Source organism: Microtus pennsylvanicus, chromosome 9 (genome assembly GCF_037038515.1).
Source record: "Microtus pennsylvanicus isolate mMicPen1 chromosome 9, mMicPen1.hap1, whole genome shotgun sequence".
NCBI classification, from domain to species: Eukaryota; Metazoa; Chordata; class Mammalia; order Rodentia; family Cricetidae; genus Microtus; species Microtus pennsylvanicus.
Window position 1 is genome coordinate 84,793,612 of NC_134587.1, and position 19,505 is coordinate 84,813,116.

Below are 19,505 nucleotides of genomic sequence, written 5' to 3' on the forward strand. Positions count from 1 at the left end.
TGAGATGGGGCAAGCTCAGTGTCCCCCAACATGGCTGCCCACATCATTCAGCTGATCCTCTTCCTCTTACCCTTCTTTGTAAAATGGTGAGGTCGTCATCCCATATGTGGATGTGATATCCACTTCTGAATGAGATGGCGTAAATACGTTAAAAGGCAAAGAGCTATAGCTGTGGGGTTTATTGTGGGTGGCCATCAATGTACAAGAGCCACCATTAATTTGTAGTCTGTGTGTGCATCTGGGTGCTCCCTGTCACTGTGTTTCCTCCACAGATTCTGCAGAGACCTATTCCCAGCATGCCCAGTCTCTGGACGGCACCATGGGAGGCTCCATCCCACTCTACAGATCCTCAGAGGAAGAGAAGAGAGTGACGGTTATCAAAGCCCCGCATTACCCAGGGATCGGCCCCGTGGACGAGTCCGGCATCCCCACAGCCATTAGAACGGTAAGCCATGCCAGGGTCTGCCCATGAACTCCACAAAGGGTGGATTGTGCACGCTGTCATGCATTCCTGGGGTCTTATAGCATGACGGTTGTCCTCTGAGCCATCGGAGCTCCCATGAATGCCAGGCTGTGTGGCAGAGGGAGAAAACTGCCAAGGGATGACAACTACGCAATCTTGTTTCCCGTTTGAATTGGAAATCATGAAACTGTGGGTTTTGTTAAATAGCAACACTCCGCTTTTAACTTTCTATCAAGAAGAGGTGAGCCTAGAGAGAAAAAGGGAAAGGGGTGAAGTGAGTAGGTCCTTTCACAGCATCCAATTCCCACATGCACTGTAAAAAGACAAGCGACTGGTTTCTCGAAATGGATGTGAGTTCACGCCAGGGGATGGGGGAACTGTCAACTGGGACTTGGGAGGTGAGATGATTAGAGGGAAGGGAGGTAATATAATGGGAAGGAAACACTGTCTGTGGGGGAAAAAAAAGGAACATTTGCATGCCCTCCTCTGCCGAGCCTGCTGCGAGCTCCCTGGATGATAAGTCGAAGTGTTGAGGGCATTTTTTTTTTAGTCTTTAAACTCTGCCAAAGCGTTACTCAGTGTGCTGGGGCAGCCCTTTCTGGCAACGCTCCGCAGCAGCAGAGCCTAGGCAGGCAGCTGTGTGCTGACCACGTCCATTGCAAGAAGAGGTCTGTGGTAGCAGCGAAGGAAGACCTGGGAATCCAGGATGAGAGCCACGGCGTCTCTGCAGGTGAACTTGGTGGGGCTGAGAGGAGGGAGCGCCAGCTGCATAGACGTTGCCTGTGTGCCCACATAAAGGGCTGAGATGCTGCCAAGAGCAGCATCCCCCGAACGGAAACCCGGGAGCCAGGGACAGTAAGGGACCTAGCAAAAGAATGGGAAGGCTATCAGGACAGACGCAATGGTGAGACAGGAAACATTTGAAAACGGTGAAAGATGAAGTATGAGCTGTTTCTGAGTTTGCAGTGATCGTGTTTTATATACAGACATGAGTTCAGAATTGATTATTCTTGGCTTCAGTCTTGTAGCTGAAGCCAAAAAGAAGTATATCTGTATAGCATACGCTTGGGATTGAGACTTCTCAGATGGTTAAGGATGTTGAATGTGACTAATAAAGCTGGCAAAATCTGTATGGATGGCCATATTTAAGTGACAGGAAAAATCCCAGGGCTTGTGACTAATCGGCTCCGTTTAATGACAGTTGTATGTTTCTGATGGCAGTGTTTGGACATTTGTTTTCCTTTCAGAATTTCTGACTCAAAATGACTAAATTTGAATTTTGCTATGGTGATGAGGGGATAATGACTCAGAACGGTGTCATGGATTATGCCTGTTAGGTTTTCAGTATACTGTGTCTAAGGGATAAGAGATCATTGCTCTCTGTGCAGTTACAGACGCTGATTCTATCTAAAACCTTCGGATGTGTTTTTAAGTTAGTAAATGATATGTAAAAGTGGACATTTAATGTGATCCTGTGATCCATTCTTTTTCATCTGTAGATTTTTTAATCTATAATGTTTGACTCGCAAGTCTTTGTTGGGTTTTTAAAGAAAAATCTAAGATGTCGGAGATGATAAACTAAACTCAATTAATACTAAAAGGTTTATATTACCTACTGCCAAATGATAAGCAGCCATATATGTCCGCTAAGTATGTGATGTAAATTTCCCTACGGAAAATTGAAAGTGAATTACTAGCCACTGCAGAAGTTCCTTAAAAGGAGCCCTGTTTTTTTCTGTATAACTTGCTCAGACCTTTAAAATCGTACAAGAGGGATCCTGTTCATGTTTACTGCTCTGCAGCCTTACGAATCACACATCCAAGTATAGATCTGTATTTATAAATCTTGAATCCTGCCATCCCTGGGCCAAGAATATCCAAGGTTATTTTCTTTCCTCATCCTTGTAGAAAGTAATGATGATCAGACTCAAATACTTCAGCTTCCTGCTCAGTATGTACATGTAAACCAGCACTGACTCCATGTGCCATGTTGGGGTAGCCTCCTAGACAACTGTTCCCATGACAACGGGATATCGTAAAGTGGTCCAGGAACTATTGAGAAGAATAACTGAATACTCACTACTTTTGAGTTCTTGGGATGGAGGGAGAGCATCCCTTCTCCCGTGGCTGGGATGTCTACATCAGCCTTTTCGTCCCGAAAACTTCAAAACAGTAACACAAATCTCCAGGGCTCTGAGCCCACGAGACTGTGTACAAAGCCTGGCTGGTTAAGTGAGATGCAAGCTTTCTTTCTTCTAATCCAAGCATAACAGTTGTCTAGCTATTTTAGAGGTTCCAGGACCAAAAGTGGAATAGGATTATTATTGTGTTATAGGTAGAAAATGGCTTTTTAAAAAATGTCTGCATGTAAAATTAGTGAACAGTGCCAATGTTTCATGACTAGAAGAAGATGGATGTTGAAGCCTGTTTGGATGACGGCTGGGCAGGAGTTAGGGAGTCTATGCAAAATACTTCTGAAGGACACATCCAAAAGTAAACCTCCCAAGTATGGACTTCGGCTTTCATAGTCTCAGTGTGAGACACTACATGCTCCCAAATGGCACTGGCAAAAGGGACGGAAGTGCTCACAGCACTTCTTTTAGGAAAGGGACACTGACTCTGCAAGTCTCTGCTTTACCAGCCTCACAGTCTCTCTGCCAGCTGACGAGGCATTTCCTGGCTTCTCTGTACTCTCCATATAAAGCTAACAGATGGCATAACTGTGGGATCCTGCCTGATATAGGCCCTCTGGCAAGTGCAGACAACAATTGCTGTCTGTCACGCTGCATTGCCATATACAGCAATACACCTTCCTTATTCAGCCTCCCCATCCCCATTGGCTGCGTCCAGGTACAGTGAAAAACTATTTTTATACACAGTTGTATGTTTCTTTTGTGCTTGTGGCTTTAATAGTATAAAACTAAGCTAGAAACAAAGCGTAATGAAAGAGGGGCCTGCCATCAGAAAAATCAATGACCCCCCTAAAGAGATTTGATCAAACATGTTTGTGTGCATGTATGTGGGCACGTGTACCTGTGTGTACACGGGTGTGCACAGAGAGGCTGGCAGTCAAAACTGGGTATATTCTTCAGTTGCTGCCCAGTCTTCCTCACCAAACCCAGAGCTGGGATTATAGGAGCCCACTTCCATGCCCAGCTTTTTATGTGGGTGCTGGAAACAGGAGCCCAGTTTCTCAAACTTACATGGCAGGTACCTCACTGACTTAAGCCTTGGTCCCCATGTTCCATTATTCTGTTTGAACCAGCAAACAGCAGATTCCTGCCTCTTTGTGGATAATGCCCCCCAGCCCACACACTAGTTACTATCATTTGGCTGTATAGATACTAGTTCCTATCATTAAGTCATATAATAATCAATGATTTTATATATATATATATATATATATATATATTAGAAGAAGCTTACAATGCATATGTGATTCTCAACAAAACAGATGTTCATTTACATGTCTAGTGACTGTCAAAATTGTCTACTTCCAGAACTCAAAATAAATGTAAATACTGCCTAACAGTTTCTAGGTGAAAAATTCAACGACCACATCTACAAAAGTCAGAATATAAAATATCAAACACCTTCCACTCTTACAAGTCCTAACTAACCGTTGTTGTTGTTGTTCTAAATTCTGTTCTCTCCTATATTCCATCCGGACCCAACCTCAGTTTTCCCTCCCCCAGCAGATGTCCCCCCCACTCGCTTCCCAGGGACATCAACCAAACACAGCATATTCTAACAAATAATTCAAATCAGGGCCATGACCTTGGAAAAATCAGATGTTTTTAAGTTGCCTGTGCACAGACAGAAGGGCTAACTTCTGGCCCAACCAGCACTGATAAAGTCGAGAGGAAGATCTTGCTGAGCAAACTGTTGCACTACAGTTAGAAAACAGAACGTGCACTTTCACAGACCGTAAGAGAGAGTTGCATCCCATAAATTCGCTCAGCATTTCACTCCACGGGTGTTGGGAGTCTCCCCGCTGCCTTTAGTTATCGAGATCTGTTATAGCAGAAGGACTATGCTAAGCCCTTAACACACATTGTGAGAGACCGTGACTCGGGAGACTAAGGCACAGAGTCAAAGAGGTGGCTGTTTGACATCCATCTCTAGCTACTACTTGCTCACAGGGGCATGCATACCTGTGCACACAAGCATATGCCCCCCACACACCCTAAGAAATGAAGAGACGCATAGCTTTCTCAGACCCCAACCTCTAGGAAGCGTTAAGTAGCAACCAAATGCTCCAAGGTTCAAATGTTGTTTAATGATTGGACATTAATTTCCTATTTGTACTAAAACCTGCTGCTTCTATGACACCTAAAGCCTGGCATGCCTAAGGAATGCCTACTATCACAGAGTTTATAATTTAGCAAGGAAAAATTTATGTGTACTTTTATGTCTTGTCATAGATGTTTTAAAATCAAATCATAGCTACACATATGCGTGTGCGCGCACACACACAGTCTATGACTTTGCATTGTCTGATAAATTTAGTATTTTTGTCACTTAGACTAGCAAATACTAATTTTGTCTTCATTGAAGCTGATCAGAATATCTACCACTTGAGTCAAAAATATCCCCTAGTAATTTTTAAATGTCTTCACAGAACACTCAATAGAAAAATTTAAGAATAATGATACGGAATAGGGAAAAGGATCTGTTGGATGCTTGCGGGGCAAGCACAAGACCTGCGTTCCATGCCTAGCACCCACATAAAAAGCAGCATGATCAGGGAAATGCAAATCAAGACAACTTTAAGATACCATCTTATACCTGTCAAAATGGCTAAAGTAAAAAAAAACACCAATGATAGCCTTTGCTGGAGAGGTTGTGGAGTAAGGGGTACACTCATGCATTGCTGGTGGGAATACAAACTTGTGCAACCATTCTGGAAAGCAGTGTCGAAGTTTCTCAGGAAATTCGGGATCAACCTACCCCTGGACCCAGCAATACCACTCTTGGGAATATACCCAAGGGAGGCCCTATCATACAACAAAAGTATATGTTCAACTATGTTCATAGCAGCATTGTTTGTAATAGCCAGAACCTGGAAACACCCTAGATGCCCTTCAATGGAAGAATGGATGAACAAAGTATGGAATATGTACATATTAGAGTACTACTCAGCAGTAAAAAACAATGACTTCTTGAATTTTGCATACAAATGGATGGAAATAGAAAACACTATCCTGAGTGAGGTAAGCCAGACCCAAAAAGAGGAATATGGGATGTACTCACTCATATTTGGTTTCTAGCCATAAATAAAGGACATTGAGCCTATAATTCGCCATCCTAGAGAAGCTAAATAAGAAGGTGAACCCAAAGAAAAACATAATAGGCATCCTCCTGAATATTAACCTTCATCAGGCGATGAAAGGACACAGAGACCCACATTGGAGCACCAGACATAAATCTCAAGGTCCAAATCAGGAGCAGAAGGAGAGAGAGCACGAGCAAGGAACTCAGGACCGCAAGGGGTGCACCCACACACTGAGACAATGGGGATGTTCTATCGGGAACTCACCAAGGCCAGCTGGCCTGGGTCTGGAAAAGCCTGGGATAAAACCGGACTCGCTGAACATAGCGGACAATGAGGAATACTGAGATCTCAAGAACAATCGCAGTGGGTTTTTGATCCTACTGCATGCACTGGCTTTGTGGGAGCCTAGGCAGTTTGGATGCTCACCTTATGAGACCTGGATAGAGGTGGGCGGTCCTTGGACTTCCCACAGGTCAGGGAACCCTGATTGCTCTTTGGGCAGATAAGGAAGGGGGACTTGATCGGGGGAGGGGGAGGGAAATGGGAGGCAGTGGCGGGGAGGAGGCAGAAATCCTTAATAAATAAATAAAAAGCAGCATGATAGCAGATACTGGTAACCCCAGAACTGGAGGGTGGAGACAGAAGGATCCCTGGGGCTGCCCTATCCACATTGGTAAGGCCTAAGTCCCAGAGAGACTATCAAAAACCATGATCACTTCCTGAGGAACAACATCTAAGACTGTCTGTAGTAAGGAGGTCGCTAGTTTGTTCCTGGCCGCTCAGCTCCAAAATAATCACACAGAAACTGTAATCTGTGTATCGCCACATGACTGTGGCTTACAACCAGCTAAAGTTCTGGTGTCTGTCTCCAGCAGGGCTACCTGGCTTCTCTCTGACTCCGCCTTCTCTCTCCCAGCATTCAGCTTAGTTTTCCCTGTCTAGTCTGTTCCCCTATAGCTCTGTTATAGGCCCAAAGCAGTTCCTTTATTTATCAATGGTAATCACAGCATACAGAGGAAAATCCCACATCAACTGTCCTCTGCCATATACACGCACACACAGTAATAAGCTGGTCCCATGATTTTATCCATGTAATCCCAGGACATGGTAGACTGAGGTGGACAGATCATGAGTTAAAGGCCAGTTCAGGATACATAGGGAAGTCCTGCTTCAGACATATAATAATAATAATAATAATAACAACAATGAGATGAACTTTCATCCAACACTCAATATCTACTACTGGGCACAGCTGAAATGAATAAATAAAACCATACCACAGAATGTCCCAATTCAGTAAATAGAGATACACTGCTTACAAACTGTGTAAGTAGCAGGATAAATTGCTGAAATTGTCATTAGGTCCTATAGAAATGCAAACCTACTGTTGGAAATATCAAATATTAGCAGTGAATACCTTCCCCTGGAGTGGTGACGTGAGAGTGAGATCTCAGATTGGGGGTCTGGGACCGAGGCAGATTTATTATAAGAGTTATAACATCGTAAGCAGTCACGAGCATTGCAGAGGTTCTGAAGACAGGCCAGGCCCACAAGGTTAAAGGCTTCAGGGAGAAAAGGCAGTCCCGTGCCACACAGTCATGGGTAGCCCATACCATGTGCTTGCAGTCAAGTGGTCTCAGATACTTGGCAGCAGGATAAGGGGGAAAGATTCGAACCTTGGTAATGTCGGGCCAACATTCAGAATGTGCCACCCATAGCCCTTGATTACTTAGGGTATGAGGTAAGCTACTTTTGGGACAGTGAGAATTATAGACCCACAGATAGTCACAGTAGGATGTCTGCCCTTTATCTATATCAGCTGGGAGGGTAAAGAGAGAGACTGCAGCAGCTGCATCGTGGCCTGAGCAGCCGTCAACCCAAAGATAGGGTTGGTAATTCTCCAATGTTCTCTTTGACAGACAGTCGACCGGCCGAAGGACTGGTACAAGACAATGTTTAAGCAAATTCACATGGTCCACAAGCCGGGTATGTATGTTCTTCTGTGTTTTGTTTTGTTATTTTCTTTTAATCAAGTGCTTATGAGTTGAAGGATATATACTCAGCTTTATATAGACTTGCCTCACACAAAAACATCAAGACCCCCGCAAACTTGATGGCCCCTTCTTTTCAGCATGTCTCCTAGTCTCCCTTTACCCCTAAATCACAGCTGTGTGCCTCTCGTGCACCATGAGCTACCAAGAAGCCTCCTTAGAGATGTCCTTGGAGTTCACCAGGTGTTCTAGTCTTAGCCCTCTGTCCATCTCTGTCGACATGCACACTGGGGCGCTGTGCCCTTCTGCTTCTGTCTGCCCAGGCCTGTTTCTCACCAGAAGAGCGAGAGTAGTGGCTTCTCCTGATTACCACTCAGTACCATTGACAAGAGACCTTAAAGTACTTTGTGATGCGGCGGACACCGAATCTGCCTAGGGAAGTAGGTTCAAGGGACCAGTTCTGTATGTATGACCAGGCCAGAAAGGCACAGTGCTTTGTAGACAAGAAGGTCACTCTGTAGAGCCCAAGAGTGCAATGATTGAAAATACAAAGTGCTATTATATGCTAGAAAAAAATATTGATTGCTTTTTTTTTTTTTTTGCTGGTGTGTTTCTGTCATTTCTCTGACCTTCTGCCGTCTTGGCGACAAGGTGGCAGACTCTGGATTATCATGTTTATGTTTCATTTTCTAGATGAGGACACAGACATGTATAATACTCCTTACACATACAACGCAGGTAGGACGGCTCTCCTCGCTGGTGATGACCAGTCACACTCTGCTGTGGGGAAGAGCCCCAGTCCTTTGTCATACCACCCCCACCCCACACTGTCAGTCCCTGTGATGAAGAGGAGGCCTTGCTTCCTTTTCAGAGCATGCCTAACAAAAGATTGATCCTTTCTCCTGGAAATGAGAACTAACACTGTTCCACATCCGTCATCACCTCCCCCCACTCCGTCTCCCTTCCCTTCCCCTGGTGGTTTATTCTCAACTTCAGGAATGTTTAACCACACAGTGAAGGGCCAGGGTGAAAGAACAGACTGTGGCCTGGTTACACAACAAAATAAAGATCTTTTTATCAGCAGAAAGGGTGATTATAATTGCGTAAGACCTCGCAGATAGTATTCCTCCAAAACAAGTCAAGCGAAGTGTTTTACGACCATGTCCAGCCTCTGGCTCCAAAGTGGAACCATTCATTGAAAGCCATGAAAGCCTCGCTCTTGGCTGGGCACCTTTTCTGACTCAGAGTCACCAGCGCTCACAATGAAATGACTTCAGCTCTGGACATTCCGCATGTATCTGAATGTGCTGGCTTCTTGTGGAGTGGTTCTTTGTGCTCGTGTGAGAGACCCCTCAGTTATGTCCCCTTTCATCAGTTTTTCCTTGTGAACTTCCACCCGACCTAGCCATAGCCCATAAATGAGCCATAGCCCATTTAGGGTCCACTTGTCACCCAAACAGAAAACTCCATGAGACCCCCCACTTCCTAAAACCTGATGACCAGCAGCCAGTCCTTTAACGGAGTGATTCCACTACTCAACAACAAAGATAAATGAGAAAGAAAATTGGAAGAAAAAAAAAGTCATGCTGGTGACTTCTGAGTTAGATTCTGTATCCCTATCCCCATATTATTTCAGGAAGTCCATTAAAATGATGTAACATTTTATGTTACACCAAACTTGCCTCCGCGAGTCACCTCACAGGTTGAAGTGACTGTGGAGGTGACCCCAAAACACTTCAGAGCAGGTGTTGCCCAAAGTCGCGTCTCCCGGAAACAAACACACACGGATCTGTAAGAGGTGTGGTCAAGCATAGACAGACAGACTTAGGCCAAGATTGAGACTCTGAGAAACTCGGAATTTTTATATACTTTTAAATATTGAAATGGGTCCGTCTCACTGGTGATTAATAAGCTGAAGTTCAGTTATGTGACCCTGTAAAGCCCAGGGAGTTTTATCATCTAGTCAGCCAACAAAACGCCTATAACCACCTCCAAGAACCCAGAGCTTTGTGTCTTGCATGCCGTTCCTGCCACCCTCTTCTACCCACCAGAGCCAATCCTTCGAGCCCAACTCTAGTCCCAGGAGATGCGTAATGCATTCTCTGCCTCCCTCATCGTCTTCGCACATCCTTCCATTTTCACTATGTCTTTCTCGGTTGGATTTTATTAACTGCCACAAACTCCCTATAAATCACATATCTTCTCGTATGAACTTGCTCAGCAGGGTTTTACCCTCCCTTGCCCCACATGGGAGAGGCACCTCATGCACACCTCATGCACACAGCATGTTCTATATTTGTTGGACTGCAATTAACATATCAACTGTCTTATGTGCGTCAGTATTACAAAGTATTAGCTGCTATTTTAATCTTCCTCTGAAAGTTTGACTAAGGTGTCAGTTTCTGTGATTGGGAAGAAACCTTGCGGAGTAGCTGTAAGTTTATTTTTACTAAATAGCCCGAATTTTCATTAATTGTACAATAGCGAATAATTTACTCTAACCAGTACCTATGTGCAAAACAAATCGATATCTAATTAATGAGTGATAATTCATAAATTAAGGTTGATAAGTTAATAAACAATGTACCACCTAATGTACATATTATGAATATGCTTGTTGATCATTTCTGCAAAACCATTGGCTATTTTGCAGAGCCCAACAACTCAGTGCACCTTCAAGTCACTTGCTTGTTTTGTTGGCTTTTGTCTTTTTCGTGGCAGGTCTGTACAACTCGCCGCACAGCACTCAGTCACACCCTGCTGCGAAGACCCAGACGTACAGACCCCTTTCCAAGAGCCACTCAGACAACGGCACAGACGGTTTCAAGGAGACGCCCTCCCCAGTGCCTCCCCCGCATGTCCCACCAAGACCAAGAGATCAATCTTCGACAGAAAAGTAAGGCTCCTTCCCACTCACATGGCTGCTCTTAGGATAAAAACCAGCCCACAGTGGCACTCAGTGAAGCATCAGTCCAGCAGGGTGGCGCGAATATATGCAAAGACTTACTGTCTTCATCCGTATTGAGCATCCCTGCTGAGATTTATGCTGAGCCCTTTCTGGAAAGTCTTGGTCACGCTCTCACAATGCTCTGCATTAAACTTGATGTATCAGGGACACGAACTCCATTTTTTGTTCAGTGAGTGCAAATAAGCAATAAAGTGGCCACAGATGCAGTTCATAAGTAACATTTGTCTAACTAAGTACTACAAACAAAATATGTACACACACACACACACACACACACACACTATGTTGTGGGCCTTGGATAAGAGGCTCAGTGGTAGTGACTTGTTCCACATACCTTGCACTCTGAGCTGAAATGGTACTTCAATCATATAATCTCAGTCTTTATAAAGATGAGGCAGGAATTCAAGGCCACCCTGAGCTGCGTAACTTCCAAGCTACACACTGGCATTATGTCTCAAAATAAACCGATATAAAATTACATAAAATAACTGGAAACAGTTGGCATGGATTCCCCTTGCAGCCCCACTAAGAGACTAAGCAGTTAATTTTTTCCTTTTCACAGATTTGAAATTGCAGGTCTTTTACGATATCTATTAGAAGCCAAGAGAAATTATTCTTAAATCATAAATAAGGCATGTTTAACAAGTGTCTGTGACTCATTTCCACCAGTTATTTTAACTGCTTCTAATTTTCATCTCTCCACTGAAACAGTTTTAAATAAGCTATTCACACCCAAATAACTTTTTAGGAACACATTTCGACTGTGTTGTATTAGTCAGACTGTTGCTAATCATCCCGGTTCGTGGTCATCTTTACTGATGCTGGTTATGAGGCAAGCATCAGACTAAACACTGTCCTTCCCTTACCTCATTTTGTTCTTATGAGAACCCAATGGGATATGTGCTCCATTACAGAGAAAGGAGCTGGTTAGACTATTACAATAACTTGTTCTACTTGTATTGACAAAAAGTCCAAGCTAAGATTCAACCTCGACTTCCCCTAAAGACAAATTTTATGTTACCTCTACTGGTAATCAGTAAGTAGGAATGGAAAGGGCATTTATTATATTACTGGTTTTTTAGTATTTTCTATGTCTTGGCTATTGTTCTGTTTCCCAGACAGCAAAGAGGACACGGTTTCATACGGATATGAAAACTAAAATGGAAGGTGTAAGGGCTCTCTGTGGACATAGCTCATTGATTGGCTCTTCACCTAGGATTTGGGCCTCATTTTCCTCTCTTAGGGCACTTCTGTGTCCACCATTCCATGGAGAAAGAATATCATTCCATTCCATAGGAATCGGAATATCCTAACTCAAAATATCAAACACTCCTTTTCTCAAACAAAAGTAAAAAATACATGTTTAATAATCCTTCCTGCTCTCTGAAGGAAGTTTTCTGATTTAGTTCCAGCTGCCCAGAAAAGCTTGCTGTCATGAGCCCTTCTCTGAAAATGTACTTCCCAGGAGCCCTTGACAGACCCTCAAACAGGGTCAATGCCAGGAACAGATTAGTTCCCAGAGAGAGAAACATTGGCCTCCAGTGTTTCAAGGCTCATACCAAGGGGTCTCCCACACCACTCTGCCTAGCCCTGTGTATGCCAGCCCAAGTGATGCTGTTGGAATTCTCACGTGTGCACTCAGATGCCATTTACAAGAATAAGATCAAACAATGTATGTCCATTAGTCCTTGTCCCTCTGGATCAAGGAAGCTAGGTTACTAGGTAATTAAACTGACAAAGCTTTACAGAGCACAATGGCACTTATTTTAAACTCGGATGCACACCGCTGTCATTAGGGACCCGAGGGTCTAGCAACAAGTCACTATCCATGCGTCACCTCTTCTGTGAGTTTTTACAGCCATAGTCACACAGGTAAAAGCAGAAGGAAAAGTGAGCTAAAAGGGATAGCTTGATGTAAGTCATTTATTTATTAAACATATTTATGTTTGATGTAAGTCATTTACTTATTAAACATATTTTTAGTGTTAAGCAATTTTTAGCCAGAGAGACTTTTTTTGGTTGTGTGGGTTTTATTTTGGTTGGTTTGATTGTTTTCATCTCTCAGGGTAGGAGAGATGGCTCATCAAGGAAACTACTTGTTACCTAAGCCTGAAGATCTACATTCGATCCCCAGAACCTGTGGTGGAAAGAAAGCCTTGACTCCCCAAAAGTGCTGACTCCCAAAAGTCTTTTTTTATATGTGTGCACATACATGCAAATGGCCACACACACACACACACACACACACACACACACACACACACACACACTTAATCAATCAATCACCTCTGCTAAAATTAGCATTGGGAATTGACTGTGGATGGTATGTCATGGGTGCTTCATGCACACAAATTGTCTCAACATGTGGTTTGCTGTCCATTTACAGGCATGACTGGGACCCTCCAGACAGAAAGGTGGACACCAGAAAATTCCGATCGGAGCCAAGGAGCATTTTTGAATATGAACCTGGGAAGTCATCCATTCTGCAGCATGAAAGACCCGTAAGCACTTGTCATTGGTCAAAAAAGCCAGCTTGCTAGGCCTCCATAGTCCTCAAGTGAACCTGAATTTCACCCCATTTTATTTGTTATTGAGGAATCATCATGATTTGTGTATCTCGTCTGAATTGAAAGAGGCACTTTATCATTAGCATACAGCGAGCTGTGCCCAATCACAGCACTTTTACATGAAACACTTAATTGCTATTCTAGCTTGCCTGAGAGAAAAATCACAAATCCATAATCCTGATATACAGACCAAGGCCCATAAATCCCTTGACTTCTATGTTAGTTTCTTACCATTTCTTTCACTTAAGAGGAAAATTTTCCAAGCACACTTTCTATAACAAGATGTTAATTGGTTCTTTATTAAATCCCTCTTAGGTTACCAAGCCTCAAGCTTTCTGATTGATTACCACTTTTAATGGATCAAGATTGTATTTCTCTTTATAGTCTTTGTGTTTATTTTGGACATACACGAACCTAAACGATGTATGGACTTGAAAGAGACCACTTCTCTCCACTAAAGCTAACAGCAGCTTCTTCCATGGGCCTTTTCTCTTGGGTCCTCTGGCCCATTATTTTGCTTCCCTTGATTCTCCCCCAGATGTCAGTGTCCTCAAGACCTCTTTAAAATCCAGCAATTCCTCTGATGTCCAGATTAACCCTCTTGTGTTTCTATAGTGTTCCTCCAACAGTCCAGAGCATCACACCAGTCCATAGATGTCAAGGTCAACCCCAAGGTCTAGCTGAACAGCCTGTGACCTCACCACACCCAACACGAGTGTCTTTGACTTAAGAGTTTGAAACCCTGCATTTGTGGTTGTGTTCTTGAGAACTATGTTCAAAGATTTTCCAGTCATATAATTCAACTGCCTTTCTTCAAATAATTCAAATTTCTTTGAATGATAAGATTGCAACAGAGGAACGGAAAAGAAGGAAACATTATTGATTCTGTGCTCTGGATTATAACCCGCTCACTAAGTTGTCTGATTAAATAGCAAGACAGTGAAATTTCCAAACCAAAATTCAATGGAACACACTACTAATTCTGAAAGATAAAAATCACAAAATAATGAATCTCAAATTATAACAGAGAAGCTTTAGTGACTCATAAGGCTCTCAGGGTGACGATGCGACTGAAGGAAATTTTGATGGCTAAAACAAAAGCACATCTAAAGAATGTACCCCCTTAGAGCTCATTTACGGGTCCCCTTGTTGTGGCTAAAGTTTCTACAGACCTTTGGGACAAAGCTTTGGAGGCTCTTTGTTTTAAAGTACCAAAAACACAGATAAGAGTCTCTGTAAGTGGGTACCTGCTACATGACCGGCTCTATAAGTAGTAATAATTCTTTTATATTTCATGCAGTGTTCCCAACAACCCTATAAAGCAGATGTGCAAACTTCCTGTTCTACAGATCAAGGGTCTGAAGCAGCTTTAAGTGAATGCCACATGGCCACATAGCGGGCATGTGCTGGAACCAGTTCAACCTAGGCAAGCTTTGGTTTGATGTACTTCATCACCATGTACTAGTTCCTCCGAGCAGGATACCATCAGCTAACAGTCGCCATCACCATAATTTGGTTGTTTTAGAATATAGTATAATTAGTGGCTAACTATAATAAGTCAGTGGTGATTACCATACTTTATGAGAAAGCTGGGTTCAGAGTAACTATTATGCGAGCCCAGGATTCTTAACTGGTCTGAGGTGGTGGGGATATGCTATGGATAAATATGCTATGGATAAATCTCCTCAGCCACAGGAAAAGATGAGTGGAAGCAGCTAGAAGCTTGGAAAGAAATAAGGATGGAAGACTTTCATTCTTCCCCCTCCTAAGCCATCTTGTTGGAAGCCAGTCTTGACAAATGATAGGAGAGAGGCAAAGATATAATTTGGGCAAGCCTTGTAAAATTATCGTCTTTATAGGGTGAGACCTTCTTAAAATATCAACCCTGAATTCAATCCACTTTAAATTTTAAAACAAACGGCAAATTAAACAAGGGTATTTGAGAGACCAGCTAAGTGTCCTGAAGGCTCAGACTGTAACGGAAAGAGAGTGGTCTTCAAGGTCGTAAGAGCGCATCTTCTGTTGTTTTACTCAGAGGGACTTTGAGGGCTCTCCTTTTGTAGTAGGACGAGCGGTGCCGAAGTAGTCTCTTTATTCAACCAATGAAAGCAACATCCTACACTACCCTTTGCTCTTTTCAGTGCTAATTTTTGAAAATTATATGAACAGCTAGGCAATTCTGTGCTGTTCTCTTCAATTCCTGAGAACCCCGTCAGAGTCCCTATCTTCTTGGATCCCCCTCACTCTCTATGAACTTACGTTCGTACTCACAGGAGGAAATGTCACGGCCACATATCCCTTCTGGTCCACCACCATGCATCCATCCCCGTGATTAGTACAGCTGGTCTCCAGATAATTTTTAAGAAGCCTACCAGTTGCAAATTTTCTTCTCACTCTCTCTTGTCCCTGGAGCAAAATCTATCCCTTGATATAACTTTAAAAAACTAAAGAACAACAACAAATAAATCCTACCAAAATCATGTGGTTTCGCTCCCTGCCAGCCACACAAAGGGCTTTCAGTCCCCTCTCATCAGACCTTAACACAGTCTGGGTTTTTTTTCTTCCAGAGAATCTCTCTCTCTCTCTCTCTCTCTCTCTCTCTCTCTCTCTCTCTCTCTCTCTCTCTCTCTGGAAAGCTTTACACGTACACAACAAAGCTTACCAGAGGTACACTTTCCTTAGGGGCTTGTTGACCCTCAGCGGTGGGTTTGTAGCTCTCCTTGCTGGATTCCCCCAGGATAACCCACTTTGACATCCTTATCACATGCCTGTTCACACTCTGGGTTCCTCACTGTATCCTTTAGGTTCCTTGACAGCAAGATCTTGTCTGACACCGCATTTGTCTACCCTCCATGCCTAGCCCAACACCTAGCTTGTGGCACCTATGCAGTAAATACCTCCTTGAGTGACTGAGGGAATGTGAACTCATGTTACCTTTGCAGCTGGTGGGTAAAAATGGTGAGAGACTGAACCTTGCTATGAGGCCCAGTGAATCTCCATCAAGAAGCAGATGGAATTCTCCGATAACTCTAGCTCAGCTTCTCTGATTCCTTGAGGCATGAAGAAAGCAAAGTGAACATGTCTGCCCAAACAGCAATCTTCAAATCCTGACAAAAAAAAGAAAAAAGATGTATTAACCCTTAGGAACTGAGGACACATTTTAGGGATTGAGGGCATATCTGTCTATTAATATGCTTTAGCAGGAAAGCAAAGCATAAATGCTTTTCTTTGAAGCTCATAAGTTCAATAATCAAATAATCATAATCATGAATAATGAAATATTTATTTGGTTATAAATTTCAATGCAGAATAAATAGGCCTAATAATGTCTGACCCTTGTAAAGGCCTTGCAATTTGTAAAGACAAATCTAAAAATTTGTCTTTAACTGACTTGATCCACAGATCCAACTACATTTCCAGTATACAGATGACATATGACAATCATACGATAAATATTAATCTAATATTAATAAAAGCATTACAGATCATCTGAATTGGATATGCTTGTAGATAAGCCATGTTAATTGTTTTTATGCTTAATAAAATGAAAAGAATCCACAAAGACATTGTTACCTTTCCTACAATAGCTGTGCTTTTGTAGCAGAAAGGAACACACATTGGATGAGTTGAAATGCAACGTAAACCACTGGTGAATAATTAGTACCCGAGAATTAAAGCACAAGAATTTGAGAAGTTTTATCTGACCGTTTGACCCATGAAGAATTTATTCCATTGTGCAATAGTATTTGCTATGAAAACAAAATAAATAGATAGCATAGCAACACATGCCTTGAAGCTTAGGAGCCACTGAGCAAGAACAAACTCTTGGGTTCTCCGGTGTGTTTAGGATAAGTAGAGTGAGGACAGCCTTCTCAGTGAGAAGGCTGAGAGCAGAAGGGTGTCTCTGACCTCAAAAGCGCGCAAAGGCTTTTTAAGCTGGGAAAACATTAAATTAAATTGCCCATTCTAGGGAGCCTTTTAAGAAAAGTCACGTGGAAGCTCTGGTTTTAGTGTGTCTAAGCACTTCATGTTAAGCAGAAGGTTGTCAGGTCTGTAAAACTGACAGAAATAAAACAAAATGTCCATCAGCTCTCTTCTGCCAATGTGAGAATCACTGGGGAGGTAACTGTCATCGAGTGAATTCCCTAAGTGTCCATATTTGCAGGGGACAAAGAGGGAAATGATGGAGTAGTGTCTTTGCTAGTATGCATATGCTTCGGTTATCCGACTGTCTTCATCTGTGTCCGTGACCGTGGTTTTCAGTGTAGCTCCAGATTGCCGCAGAATACATCTGATGATAACCAAAGGGACTTGATAAAGGTCAGCCTCAGCAAAGAGACAATTCTAGGCCAGGCATGTCCTTTTTTTGTACGATTAGGGGAATCTATTTGTTGAGGTTTATTTTGCTGAAGTTTTTGTCTTATGCTCTTTTGAGACAAGGTCTTGCTATGTAGCCCAGGCCGATTTCCAACTCGCCATCCTCTTGCCCCTGCCTCCTGAGTGCTTGTGATGGCTGGTGTGAGCAGCCACACCCAGCCTGTAAAACACAGGCACTACTCAGATGTGTACTGGGCACACATTCTAGAACTGCAGGGGATGATGTGTCACTGTTTGCACAAATTCTAGCAAGTTGCTCACTGTGACTGTAGATAGAAGCTTTGTTAAATAGCGGGATTTAAAAATATTTATATAAATGTATAGTTATAAATAAATAACAGGCAATTGCTATTTTGAGGTTTGTAGCAGAATGATAGATATGTACTCCCTTTCCCAGATTCTATTATAGAAGTACATCTCTACAAAGGACAATGTAGTCTATCCATTTGTCCCAGTGGAGGTGAAGCTAAGTTTGCTTTCCTATTTATTTAGTAGATTTGCTGCCCCCTACCGTTCACAGTGTTTTGAAGCCAGACCCCCCTCCCCAGCCCAGCTGCCCCTAGCCAAATAAAACACTGAAATTGACAACCAACCAGCCAAGGTGTTCAAATCGAGAGCTCATAGGCAGTGAGTACACAGCAGTAGAACTGAGGCACTTGGGGGGATGAGAGGTCTCTTTCCTGCGAAGGAAATGGTACACCTCTCGGAACAGCATAAAGTTACTGGTTAATTCTCTCAAATGTCAGCTGTTCAAAGATAAAGGCTCCAGCAAAGCTATGTCAAGACATCTAAATAATTGAAGAAAAGTAACGCTTTATCACTAATAAAACCTTAGCAATCGTAACTACTGGATCAAAATTTTAATTCAATGGAAAACAGTTACTGTAAATTCTTTTTTTTTTTTCTTAATTCAATGGGAATAGGTTACTGGAAGATGTTCTTTCTACAGACCGCTCAGTTAACTTTGAAGTGGAAACCAAAAGTAATATCGACACAAATTGGAGTAAATATCTCAAGAATTTCTGCAGCATTTTCTCATTCTAATAGAATAGCCTCTTCAATTGTTATTTATGGAAACATAACCTCATAACTAAAAGTAAAATCATATTAAAAAGGCAGTTTCTGTTCCCAACTGACAATGGAATATTTTGTGTACGTAATCCTTCGCGTGCCCATCCAGATTCCCACTTAGGGATGCCATCAACCACTGCACACGAGTGCTATAATGGAGTGTCAATCGCTCAGCATCAGTCCCAAGCATACCCCAGCGTTGCTCTCAGTCTTTATATTCGCTACCCTACCACTATATACAAGGCAAAAGCTTGGCCTCTGCACTGTTTTGTTATGATGCCTCAAACTCTTCTATCATAAAAATATCAAAAGAAAACTATCCCACTGAAACTGTTGTGGGAATAATGTATCACTCACTATAGACTAAATGGCATTAATAAAACCATTATAGATGTCATGACAATGCAATACTACGATAAGCTCAGGACAAAACAGTGGCCTCTTTCAGAATGTGGAATATCAATGCCTCCAGCACTATAGCATTATAGAGCTACTCAGTGGGAGTCTTTGAGATCCGTAAGAATTCTGAGAGAATGATATGGGGTTGGAGTAGTGGGTGTTTAGCAGCCCTCCTGGATGGTTGTGTGGGCATCAGAGCTTTTCTCTGGGCTGGAGTGGATGGCTTTTAGGGAACCAAAGAAACTTTTTAGACTTAATATATTATGCTATGCAACTATACACATTTAATTAGGGAAGTGAGATCTACCCAAGAAGTAGCTATGCACATATATGGTGCTTCAAGTGTGATTTTATTAAAAAACAAAAAAAAACCAGCATGATACCAGCTAGTCGG

At 42.6% G+C, this 19,505-nt stretch overlaps 1 protein-coding gene across 50 annotated transcripts in view; it reads left to right on the plus strand.

Moving 5' to 3' along the window:
* Nucleotides 1–19,505, plus strand: part of Sorbs2 (sorbin and SH3 domain containing 2) — a 303,969-nt gene that overhangs the window by 239,163 nt on the left and 45,301 nt on the right. For 39 of the 50 annotated variants that reach the window (XM_075986674.1, XM_075986643.1, XM_075986680.1 and 36 more), the window contains 5 exons: nucleotides 273–445; nucleotides 7,658–7,724; nucleotides 8,423–8,467; nucleotides 10,451–10,625; nucleotides 13,084–13,198. In XM_075986674.1, the coding sequence (XP_075842789.1) occupies nucleotides 273–445; nucleotides 7,658–7,724; nucleotides 8,423–8,467; nucleotides 10,451–10,625; nucleotides 13,084–13,198 (575 nt within the window). The remainder of the gene's footprint in view (nucleotides 1–272; nucleotides 446–7,657; nucleotides 7,725–8,422; nucleotides 8,468–10,450; nucleotides 10,626–13,083; nucleotides 13,199–19,505) is intronic. The other 11 variants (XM_075986684.1, XM_075986677.1, XM_075986681.1 and 8 more) reach the window with 1 other exon arrangement.